Here is a 12,954-nt window from a genome sequence, read left to right on the forward strand (position 1 = left end):
ATTTTCATTTGTGGAATGAATAATGTGAAGACACAGATTTAAGCATAACACAGAGACATTGAATACAAATGACTCTAATGTATAAACGAATTTCAGAAACTCTAGCTTAAGAAAAACTAATCAACTGCTTTGTACTGCTTTCCTTAACAAAGGCAGAAAAAGATAAAGCTCCCACACACACACGTCATATTAATACTGGATATATTGGACCATTATTTTCAAAGTTTCAGATGGTGTTGGATACACATTATAATGAAAGTTTTTATCTATATAGCACCAATTATTTCTTATTACTTTACAGATATAATACCTCAAGGAGAAAGGTGAACAGATAATTTAGAAAGGGATTTTCCATTTCTTCCTCTTCAGCATCCTCTTTCTCCAAATTATACAATGAAGCCAGAAACTTGGCCACAAAATTTATCACTTGTTCCACTGCAGGTTCTCGTTTGTAGATTACCATGGCATACTTCAGATAATGAACAAACTTTTCATGAAAACAGTCCTTGTCTTGTAACTAGGAGCAAGAATTAACCTATAAATTCTTGGAGAAAAGGCTAGATACATCAAACAAAAAGTCAAACTCCAAAGAATTCAGTCAAGATATTTGCAGATCTTCTTATTGATACATTCCACTCAAAATATTCTTCTCAACAGTATTTCTCCTTAAACTGGCTTTTAAATAGACATTTCTACATGTCAACATAACTCTGTTAATCCCAGGAAGCATAGATCAGCGTGAGGAATGCTAGGAAGTTACTTCCACAATTATTGGAGGAGCACAAAATACCCCTACAATTTTAGGAGACATTCCAGCACTTTGTTTTTCCACATTTGCTCTCTATCTTAATTGCAGATGTTTCATTGATGCAATGAACATTAATTTGAGCAAACTCTGGGACAGAGTGGAGGGCAGGGGGGTCTGGTGTATTATGGTCCATGGAATTGCAAGCACTTGTACACTATTTCATGATTGAACAAAAAATTTTTTGAGTTCTTTCTCATTGATGGGTATCCCTCTCAAGCTATTGCAGTGTCAAATATCCATACTGTTTCTTTGGAATTGCAAATATGTCTGACTTATTATGGGCTAAATGAAAATTCCATAGGATTTTGACCTCCTTGTTCTCTTTTTGTTACTTTTCATTTTTTTTATTTTTATTTTTTATTAAAAGGTTTTACAGAAAATTTCCACAAACACCTCCCCTCTCCCTCCCTCCCCCCACCCCCCCTCCCACCTCCCCCCAATCCCTCCACCCCACCCCCCTGGACTTCCCAGAGCAAAATACAGGGAATAACATCTAACAATCATAAACTAGAATACGCTAACTATCCATAAGCTCCCATCCCTCCCCTAGAGCCTTAACTTCCCTTTTACATAAAGAAAAATATACAAATACAATTTTTACTTTCTATTCATTCATAAGCTATTTGATACTTCTTGGTCTGATATTTGTTTTGAATATAATCAATCCATCTTCTCCATTCCAGTATATATCTTTCTTGTGAATAGTCTTTCAGATACGCTGAGATTTTTGCCATCTCCGCTAAATTCTCTACTTTTAATATCCACTCTTCCATAGTAGGCAGATATTCCTTCTTCCAATATTGCGCTACCAATAGTCTAGCTGCTGATATTAAATTTAAGATCAATTTAGTCTCTATTGCCGTACAGTCCGTAATTATACCCAATAAAAACAACTGCGGAGTAAACTTTATCTTCTTTTTCAAAATATTTTGCATAACCCACCAAATTTTTATCCAAAATGCTTGATTTTTTTACAAGTTCACCATATATATGTCATCACAATCACATCTCCAACATTTAGCTTGCAAATTCGGATACATACAAGCCAGTTTTTTAGGTTCTAGATGCCATCTATAAAACATTTTGTAAAAATTTTCTCTTAAATTTTGTGCTTGTGTAAATTTAACATTCCTAGCCCAAATTTTTCCCCACGTTTCCATCATTATAGGTTGCTGAATATTTTGTGCCCATTTTACCATACAATCCTTAACTAATTCCGTTTCTGAGTCTATTTCTATCAACACATTATATAACCTTTTAATATGCGATTGACTTTGATCTCTAATTTGTTTTACCAAGTTTTCCTCATTTTGCATGATACCAATTTTCTGGTCTTCTCTCCATCTAGCTTGCAGCTGTCCATACTGAAATCAAGTATGAATTATCCTTTCTTCTTTCATTATATTTAAAGGTTTCAATTGTAATTTATCCTTTTCCATAAAAAGAAGCTCTTTGTAGGTAACCACCTCTTGTTTTTGTTCTATATTTATGTTCTCTATTGCATGTCTGGGGATTGCCCATATAGGTATTTTATAATTTAACTTATATTGATACTTTTTCCAAACCCACAACAAAGCACTTCTAAATATATGGCTTTTAAAAACCTTATCCACTTTCTTATCATATAATAAATAAGCATGCCATCCATATAACAAATCATAACCTTCTATGTTTAGTGTTCTTTCTTCTGTTAGGTTAAACCAATCACTGATTAATGACAGGGCAGCTGCTTCATAATATTAAATTAGGCATTTTAAGACCCCTCTTTCATGTGTATCCTGTATTATTTTTAACTTTATTCTCGATCTTTTACCCATCCAGATAGTTATTAATACCTTTCTGCCATTCCTGCAAATTTGCATCTTTTTTAAGTATTGGTATCATTTGGAACAGAAATAAAAACCTAGGCAAAACATTCATTTTTATTACTGCTATTCTTCCCAATAAAGATAATTGTAGTTTTTTCCAGTTCTCCATTTCTTGATGCACTTTTTGCCATAACACTTCATAATTATTTTTATATAATTTCACATTTGAAGCTGAAATATATATTCCTAAATATTTAACCTTTTTTACTATTTAAAATCCTGTTATTCTTTCTAATTCTTCTTTTTGATGTAGTCATATTTTTAGTTATTATCTTTGTCTTTTGTTGATTTTGTTGATTTACTTTAAATCCAGATAACTTCCCATATTGACTAATTATATCCATCAGGTGTATAACCGATTGTGTTGGTTGAGATAAAGTAACAACCAAGTCATCTGCAAATGCTCTTAATCTATAATCTTGGTGTTTAATTTTAATTCCCTTTATTTTGTTTGAGCCACATATTTTATTCAGTAAAAGTTCTAGAGTTAAAATAAACAGTAATGGGGACAAAGGACATCCCTGCCTTGTCCCTTTTTCAATTCTAAAAGCTTCTAAACTACTACTACTACTAAACTACCATTAACTATTATTTGTGCTGTTTGTCTCTGATATATTGCTCTAATTGCTTGTGTAAAATATTCCCCAATATACCTCCTTGTTCTCAACTACTGCTATTCTCCTCTTCTTATTTTTCTCCATTTTTGCCACCTTGTTTTTCCATGCTTTCTTAAAGGCTTCATGTTTTTCACACCTGAAGTCTTATTATAAGTAAAATAATGATTGTATAGTGACTTTTGCAAACCAATGTGGGAATTCCCACAAGAAGGAATGATAAACAATACTTACCTCATTATAGGTATGCTTTAAAGATGCCACCAATTTGGCCTGATTTTGGTGAGGTTTTTGAGCTTCCTCAAAAGCCTTCTTAATATCAAACAACTTTTCCCCTTTCATAGCTGCAGAAGGAAATATGTGAAAAACAAAGAATACTTATATTAATTCCATCAACTAGGTTCCTTGCTTCTGCAGTACCCAGCCTTATCAATCTTCTTCAAAAGATTGATAAGGCTGGTGGTGTTTTATCGTTTGCAAGTTTTGTTTGTTCAGTGCATTCCTTGATGTGAATATTTGGAAAACATAATGACCAAAGGTGACACAAATATGGAAGACATTACTTCCAATTCTTTCCTTCCTGAAGACAGCTCAACCCATTATGGCTGATTTATCTAATAAACAATGGTTCATCTTGACAGCTTAGCTGTAGCAAAATTAATCCATAATGGAGACTAGTTTTCAGAAAAGCATCGCAGAAGGTCCACGTCTAACCTTATGTCAAACTCCTTAAAATCAAAACAAAGGCCATCTGTAGTCTCCCAAGCAGAAAAATACCTTCAATAAGCATTTAATTCTGTTATTGGCTATAAACTATTTTAAATTTAATTCCAAGGTAGTGCTTTAGAGGGCATGGCTATAGGCATGTTCTGCCAAAGCCGCAGAACTGCTTTCCAATTATAGTCACATGATCCCAGGAACAGTTGCAGCTGCTTTAAAGGACCTTCATGAAACCAAACTTTAACTTCATGCTTTAAAGGACCTTCATGAAACCAAACCCAAAGCAGTAGTTTTGGGTCTAAAAATGGTCCAGATCCTAATATGGCAGCGGAGAAACATTTCTTCAACATCCTAATGGAAAGTCCTTTACTCAGCCTGAGAGCCCTCTAATGGACAGCTGGGGAGGGAGGTGCTGCTGAGACGCTTCTGGCGTCTTTTCATAACCCCGCGCGCCCGCCGATACGCCCGGCCTCCGGACCTTGCTGCGCTCCCACGCAAGGCTGGAGAGGATCCCCTGCTGCCCCCAGGTCCAGAGACCGCAGCGCAGGCTGCATCCCGGCGGAGGCGCCGTGCCGCCCCGCGAAGCCAAGCGTCTCACCTGCGCCAACGGATCTCTATTTCCGTCACTCGCGGCAGCTTCCTCGCGCTCTCGGGCTGCTTTCAAATCTTGCGCGCTCCCAACCGGAGCTAAGAGTCTCGCGAGAGGCTGGAGGTTCCGGACGAAATAGCTGCTGCTATTTGCTGGCGGTCTATTGGATTTTGCAGCAGCGCGCCCCTGTGGCGCGCCCGCGGTTATTGAGGAAGGACGGGTGCAAAGATGCATGGTTGAAAATGTTACTATTTTTGCATTGTTAAAATCATTCTTCCTCTGTTATGGCAAAGGCCAGCGGCTCTGGGCGGGAATCTGCTGTGATTCCGGGCTGTGATTCCGGGCTGTGAACTGAACCATTGAGTCAAACGAATTATGTTGCCATGAAGTGTGACTCCAGTTAAAATGTCCTAATTCGCTCATTTTCAGAGTAAGTTTGTAAAACTTTGTCAAGGAAGGCTTCGGCGGCGATTATGCATTATTTTATGGCAGAAAAAAGCGGATATTTCGGCATTCAGCACGGAGGACTCCATTGTTGGATGGAATGAACTGAGTTGTTTTTTTTTATTCACTTCAAATTTGAAAAAGTATGAGACAGTCTATGTCCAGCTTTGCTATCGAGGATGCTGCTGTAAAGTCCATTTATTAATATGTCCAAGCTCATAACTGCCAATCAAGAGACTTAAACAGAGGCTTGAGTAAAATAGCATTTAATCTTGATCAAGCTTAAATGGTTAGCTGTTCCAAACACATAATGGTGCATACATACATGCAAGGAAGAACTACCAACTTATGACAGAAAGCGATGTCCTCTTATACCCAAAAAGTCATAAATCCTCAACTCTGGCATCTGCGTATTCTGGAATCTGGTTTGCATGTTCCCATAGTATAAGTCAGTGAATGTAAACTAACTTCTGGATTTACATCGGGTCACACAATAGTAAGGGTCAATGAATGTAATCTGACTTCTTTCTGTGGTGTTATCTTTTCCATTTGTCTTCTTAATTACCACTTGATTTCCTGGAGGATGACATACACGTTCTCAGCCAGAGTGGGGTGGGGAGAGATCAAATGATGGACTCTGACAATTTCCAGAGACTGTCATTGGTGGGATGAGGTATCAGTAACAATTCAGGAATTTAGTCAGTGTGACCTCCATAACCATCCATGATGGCATATTTATGTTCTAACCACAAAAGGGCACAATATATATATATATATGTCAGTGTTATGGGAAACAGATATTTACCATGTGCAGTTATACAAACAAGAGACCAAGACATTAGCAAGTTTCCTACTAATTCTAGTATTTTAGTATATATGTTCCCTTCATTCCTCCCTTTTGAATTAGTATGATGGTATGCATGCCATCATGGTGAATAACCTTATTCTATTCAGCATATAAATGGGAGCGTTCCTATGAGCATACATTCCAGCTTCTGCCCAGGTGGTCAGCCTTATACCTGAACTCTGGAGGCCAGCAATCTTTCTCTGGTCTACTTCCTTATAAACAGGTACACAGGGTGGGCAGTATATATATAAAAAAGAAATTGCTTTATTCCAGCGGCTAGGCAATTGCACATAGGCAAAATTTCCAATATAAGCCATCTGGAGCATGCCAATTACCACATCCGTCCATAACCTATTCTAATCTAGTTATTTTCAAATAGGTCACTAGGTTGTATCAGTTCATAATTGCTGGTAATGTATGATTTTTCACCATCATCTGCTCCTCCCATTTATCCTATGCATAAGAAAAGTTCAAATGTTGAACCATTGCATTCTTATACCTTCAAAATTTTTAGGGATCATGATATCAATATCTCCTAGGTCTAATGATCAGGTTTCTATAGGAGCAATCCCTTGCACGTTTTAACAATCACAGTGTTGCAGTTCACAAGTACAATCAATAATAACAACAGCATTCAGTAACACAATCTGTAGAGTGCAAGGTTGTACAGCTGCTTTTGAATCTTCAGATAGAGTAAAAGAGTCCACCAATCAGGTCAGTAAGGCAAAACTTGTTTCTCCTGCAAAGAGAAAAATTCCAAACAAAACATATGCATCAACATGACCACATTTTTGAAAATGTTCATTCTCAGTTGGTCTCCAGGAATCAGTTGGCACTTGTGGAGTTCTTTCATGGAGCAAGTTTCTCTTCCACCTGACAGAAATCTAAGGTGTTCAGGACTTGCTGTGACAGTTACTCAAATATAATCCTTACATGAATATATAAAACAAGAAAGAAAACTTTACAATGAATTGCCACCCTTCCCCCATCTGGGGATTGAAAAAGAGTCTTTTGATCATTACATGTCCAAGCATTACATGTCCATTTCTTTATTGGAAAGTTCTGCTCCACTTTGGTGTTTTTGGTGACTTTCAGTAGAGGCTGGCTCAAATGGATGGAATGTCTCTTTTGGGGAAAGCATCTTGACCCATGTATTTGGTTTCCACAGGTTTGAGTCATCTGCAGGACTAAAAAACATGAGAAAGGGTCCCCTTCTCCTCCCTTTCTAGGTGAGAAAAGGCATTGTTGGAGGATTAGGGAGGGGGCCAAAGGAGAATAGATAGCTTGCAGATAGAACTTGAAAACTGGTACAATATATTCCCATATGAGAAAAGGTAGCTGGTCCATCCTGGACGAAAAGTCATTTTCCTTCTTTCCAGCACTTTTAAAATTCATACTCACACAAAAGTAGGGACAAAGAAGAAATGACACAACTTGGGGAGGTGGTTTACACACAAGTCTCAGTTTTTTAACAAACATACTACGTGGAAGACAGAGAGAAAGACAATCAATCAACAAAAACATACTATGTGGAAGACAGAGAAAAAGACAAACAATCAACAAAAAACCCATCTCCCACCCTTTTTATTCAGGTGTGGAAGTTGTTCACTAACAAATCCACAGTATCAAAAACTTCCAAAAACAAATCACATCATATCTTAGTGAAATCACCATTTGTCTTACTTGTTCATACTTTTCTAACTCCTAACTCCTATCATTAAACCGTTATTTTAGTGCCTCAAGCTTCAAATTCAAAGCTTGACTTAACAAATTAAATCCTTCATAGCACCAGTATCCTTTTCTTTCCACATCTTGTAATAAATAAATAAATAGAATTTTATTTGCCAAGTGTGATTGGACACACAAGGAATTTGTCTTGGTGCAAATGCTCTCAGTGTAGATAAAAGAAAAGATACGTTCATCAAGGTACAACATTTACAACACAATTGATGGTCAATATATCAATATAAATCATAAGGATTGCCAGCATTATTGTCTAACTTATAATTGTCTAACTTATCTCTGAAATAGTTCTTAAAACAGGGCACATCTTGTGCTACTAAAAAAAATAAAAATAAACAGTATAAACAGCAAATAAGGGGCGCCTTGAGTCTGATTAAAAAAAAATGCATTTTATAAGCTTATGGGTAAGTCTTTTTATGTGGAAAATCTGAGTGCATTTAAAAAACAAAAACAGATTTCAGCTTAAAAAAAAAAATGCACCCATACATAGCCATTTGTCTGAAATGCTGTAGGGTTTCCTGCCTGGGCAGGGGTTGGAATAGAAGACCTCCAAGGGTCCCTTCCAACTCTTATTATGTATGTTAACAGCTTCAAAAATACAAAGCTAAATGACACATTTTTAGTCAACTGTGTGCTTTGAAAACATTTATAAATGTATAGGTTTAATCAGGCAGTTTAAACCTCAAACATTTCCAGAAAAAATAAAAAGAAAAATTAAAATTAAAATCAAAATCAAAATTGTATACAGGGTTAAAAATTAGAATCAAAATTGTTTTCAGGGTGGAAAAGAAAATATATCTGCAGGGCTTTTATGCAGATGAAGAAATTCCAAATCAGTGAAAAGCAAAGCTCCAAAGAGCCTATTTGTCCCTCCCTTCTCAGACAGGCTCAGCAGAGAAAAAAAAATGGAGGGGGGGTGAATGGTTCTCCCCCTTCGTGATGGGGGTGTGTGGTTAAGATGACAGAGAGAAAAAAAATTCCAAAAGTCCACCCTGAGGAAGGGGAAATGGCAGTTTTCCAGCCCCCCTTTCTCTCACCCCTCCCAACCTGGCTCAACAGAGAGCGAGGGGGTGTGTGGAGGTTAGGATGAGTGAAAAAACTCCAAAAGTAACTCATTGCAGATAAGCTGCTTGCTCCATTTCTATCATGCATACAGACACACACACACACACACACATATACACAAGTTGCAATCAGGCAGCATGCAGAGACAATTTCTCACATATGCACACATTTCTTGCAACTCCAAAAGACAACACAGAAATCTCACACCTTCTCAATGAGTTTCTCTAACACTGCAATCAGGCTGCTGGCACATACATACATTCCATGCAAATCAAGCATCACAATTATGTCAGGGAGCTTTATTACAAGCTTCACTCTCTTAACAATTCTTATGCAGGTCTGGAAATGATGGCACACATACATACACACACACACCATCAAACAACATTTACAGACCTGGGGAAGTTGTCTCTTTAAATCCTCTCCCTTCAAGTGGGAAAACTCAGAGCAGTTTCTAGCTGACCAAACCATGGAGGCTGAAGTCAAATTCCCTGATTCACTGGCCATTATTTTGGGAGATCTAAACAAAGTTACTGATTGGAACATTTTGAAGATACCACTGCAGACCTGGATGTACTCACAGAGACTGTAACATCATATGTCAGCTTCTGTGAAGAGCTATGTGTACTGACAAAGAACTTACGAATATACAGTAACAACAAACCTTGGTTCACACCTAAACTTAAGCAGCTAAGTCATTCCAAAGAGGAAGCCTACAGGAAAGGTGATAAAATGCTGTACAATCAGGCCAGAAATGTAACCAGAGTACAGTACAATCACTTATCCAACAATCGATCCTATAATCAAATTATGCTCAATTGGGCCTGCTCGGTGGCCACTCCCTTCCGTAATTCTTTCTATCCTTCTCATCCTTCTTCTACTTTCTCAATCCTTTCTCCTCCTCACTTTCTTACTTCCTTCCTCCATCTCTTTCTACTTTCTTCGTTCTTCCTCTCCTTCTCTTTCCTACTTCTCTTTCTCCTTCCCGCTCCTCGCTGCCAGCCTTTCCAACCCTCTATCTTCCCCTCCTTCTCCTATCCTATCTTATCTTCCCCTTCCCTTCTTTCCTACCCACCTGCCTACCATCAAAACGACACTATAGAGCATTGCACATCAGAATAACTAGACCCAAGAACAGTTTTTTCCATGAAGGAAAGCCATCACTCTGCTAAACTTATTTCCCTCAACAATGTCAAACTATTTACTAAATCTACATTACTAGAAGTTTAAGTAATTTGCAAGCTGGCCATACAAATCACAATCAATTCAATCACATTCAATTCTACATGCATACCCAAGAATTTTAGCAGAACTCACACCAAATTGATCCTGGGTCTTCTTACCACACATAACAGCATCCACCTCTTTAAGCAGTAGAATGTCTCTGCTCTGGGGTGTTGTGGGCGTTTATCTTGTTAGAGTCAGGGCTATTAAGGACCATTCACTTTTCCAGGAAACAGATAAAATTCCTGGGGGAATTTTAAGGGGGACTCCCTGCTGAGTGCATTTTACAATTGCTCCCAGCTTTGCTAGGGAATCCTTTCCCAAAACATTTTCCCAAAACATTGTGGCAATATTTAGAAAGGAACGCTTGAGTGATGGTCCCTGAAAGTAGCTTGTGTTACTTAAAAAGAGTTCCTTACTTTTATCTCCATCAGAGAGTCTGAGGGAAGCAATTTGCCCTCCAGAGCCCCATCAATAAAATTCAGGATAAAATTCAGGGGTCTGGGCTGATGTGAGGGGTGAAGGAGCTAGGGTTTTGGGGTTTCTGGCCTGAAGCTGCAGGGGGGGGTTGGGGTTTGTAGTTTTGCAATTTCTTTCTTATGTCGGAGGTGCTTTGACTCATGAAAGCTATTTTCAGCAAAACATCATCAGTAAACTTTGGTCAGTAAACTTTGCAAAACCAATCCTTCAAACGATTCAGAAAAAGGGGTGGGGGGATTTTTGAAGGATCTGATGAACGCAGTGGAAATTTACTGTTTTTTCTTTTGGGACACCCAGGTTTAATCCTTGCAGGACAAAATCCCTAATTCTCTGGAGGATGAGGGCACTCCCTGCAAGGTGGGAATTCCAATTGAAAGGAATTGGAGTGCTGCTGTAGGCACTTAAGCCAGGCATAGCATTTGCATCGTAATATGGTGTGGGGGAAACTTTCCTTCCTCCTCAGTCACTTTGGCTAGTTTGTTTCTTTTTCTGAAAGTGACAAGGGGGAGAGGATGTTGGAGTGAGCCCACACGCTCTCTGAATCTCTGGCTGACAGAGGAGGTTGAAAAAGAAACCAACAAAGGATTCTTCTTCAGTTCATCTGATGGTAGCCAAAAAAATCAGCAAATTTGTTGATAAAATCTAAATCAAAGCTGCCTTCTGGAGGCCAACCTCCCACGCTAGTAGGTTGGCCAGATGGTTTTAAAAGCAACTTTGATTGCTATGATAGGTCTAAAATCATCTGAAAAGTGTCCCAATCACTAAATACAGTTAGAGGGAAACACAGTTCTACTCTTACAAAGAGGTTACTCTTTCCAAAAAGGCTACCCGTATGGTTGCCCATTTTATTTTTATATTTTATTTTATTTTATTATGTTTTATATATTTTATTCTTTTTTATTTTTTTTTATTTATTTTTTGTAAGGGATTTTACCTGACACAAGCTCGGGGTCTGCCTCACTCTCGGGCCGGGGACAGCTCGAAGTTCTTGGCCAAAGACCCATCTCTTCCCTTGAGACTTTCTCGGGCTTCTTCGGTCAGGGGGTTTTGAGCAAAACCCTCCCTCTTCTTAGTAAGGGCTTTTGTCCAGTGAGGGGCTTTCTCGGGCACTTCCTAGGCTCGGAACTGACAAACTCTCCTTTTTTCAAAAGGATTTCTTGGGCTCCCCTTTCAAGCTCAGAGTTTTGACCAGAACGACCCTTTCACTGCAGACTTTTTATTCCAACAGTCACCCGCCTTTCAAAGCGATCCGCTCTGGCTGATATTCTCGCAAATAATCAGAACCGCAAATTGGATCTCCGCACTCACTTGGAGGGCAAACCTCTAGTAGGAATTTCCCTCCTCTCATTCACGAACACAAAGCAACACTCCCCTCTTACCTCCCCCCCAAAAAAATTTCTACTCACCTAGGATTGTAGAATCTTCCCAGTTCAAGCCTCAATGGGGCGTTCAGGTCCGGCTGGAATCAGGATCTGCTGGCATCCGGCCAGTCCAATATCACCAGTTCAAACGTACTGGGAGCGCTCTTTGACATTGTCTATGGCCCATGCCAGTTTTTCCTGCCCACCGTTTTGAAGGCCTGCTGAACTTCAATGGAGTTCAGAATTGTGGGGGGCTAAATGTAGCCATTTCGAAGAAAAGCATTGCCTTCGAGCCCCACGTCTGGGCGCCAAATGTAAAGTCCATTTATTAATATGTCCAAGCTCATAACTGCCAATCAAGAGACTTAAACAGAGGCTTGAGTAAAATAGCATTTAATCTTGATCAAGCTTAAATGGTTAGCTGTTCCAAACACATAATGGTGCATACATACATGCAAGGAAGAACTACCAACTTATGACAGAAAGCGATGTCCTCTTATACCCAAAAAGTCATAAATCCTCAACTCTGGCATCTGCGTATTCTGGAATCTGGTTTGCATGTTCCCATAGTATAAGTCAGTGAATGTAAACTAACTTCTGGATTTACATCAGGTCACACAATAGTAAGGGTCAGTGTATGTAATCTGACTTCTTTCTGTGGTGTTATCTTTTCCATTTGTCTTCTTAATTACCACTTGATTTCCTGGAGGATGACATACACGTTCTCAGCCAGAGTGGGGTGGGGAGAGATCAAATGATGGACTCTGACAATTTCCAGAGACTGTCATTGGTGGGATGAGGTATCAGTAACAATTCAGGAATTTAGTCAGTGTGACCTCCATAACCATCCATGATGGCATATTTATGTTCTAACCACAAAAGGGCACAATATATATATATATGTCAGTGTTATGGGAAACAGATATTTACCATGTGCAGTTATACAAACAAGAGACCAAGACATTAGCAAGTTTCCTACTAATTCTAGTATTTTAGTATATATGTTCCCTTCACTGCAAAAAAGTAAATAAATAAATAATGAACACATTTAATAAAACAAGGTTTCTTTTTTTGTCATTATATCGTGTCCTGATTAAATCATAAAGTAAAAAGTAAGTTTACACACATCACTTGCAACATTTCCAACATATAACAAAATTGTTCCCTTAACAGCTTGCTTCCTTTGCATCT

The 12,954-nt window shown here is 38.4% G+C and overlaps 1 protein-coding gene across 7 annotated transcripts in view; it reads right to left on the reverse strand.

Annotated features, from left to right (window-relative positions):
- NCAPG (non-SMC condensin I complex subunit G) overlaps window positions 1–4,702 on the reverse strand; it is a 43,987-nt gene extending 39,285 nt beyond the window's left edge. For 6 of the 7 annotated variants that reach the window (XR_009156337.1, XR_009156338.1, XM_058193343.1 and 3 more), the window contains exons 1-3: window positions 4,489–4,594; window positions 3,525–3,634; window positions 311–517 (exon numbers count right to left, since the gene is read on the reverse strand). Coding sequence is in view for 5 of the 7 variants with exons in the window: in XM_058193343.1 (XP_058049326.1) it covers window positions 311–517; window positions 3,525–3,634; window positions 4,489–4,564 (393 nt within the window). In the remaining 2 variants the exon portion in view is untranslated. The other variant, XM_058193342.1, reaches the window with a different exon arrangement.
- Window positions 4,703–12,954: the final 8,252 nt, after the last annotated feature.

Source organism: Ahaetulla prasina, chromosome 8 (assembly GCF_028640845.1).
Source record: "Ahaetulla prasina isolate Xishuangbanna chromosome 8, ASM2864084v1, whole genome shotgun sequence".
Lineage (NCBI taxonomy): Eukaryota > Metazoa > Chordata > Lepidosauria > Squamata > Colubridae > Ahaetulla > Ahaetulla prasina.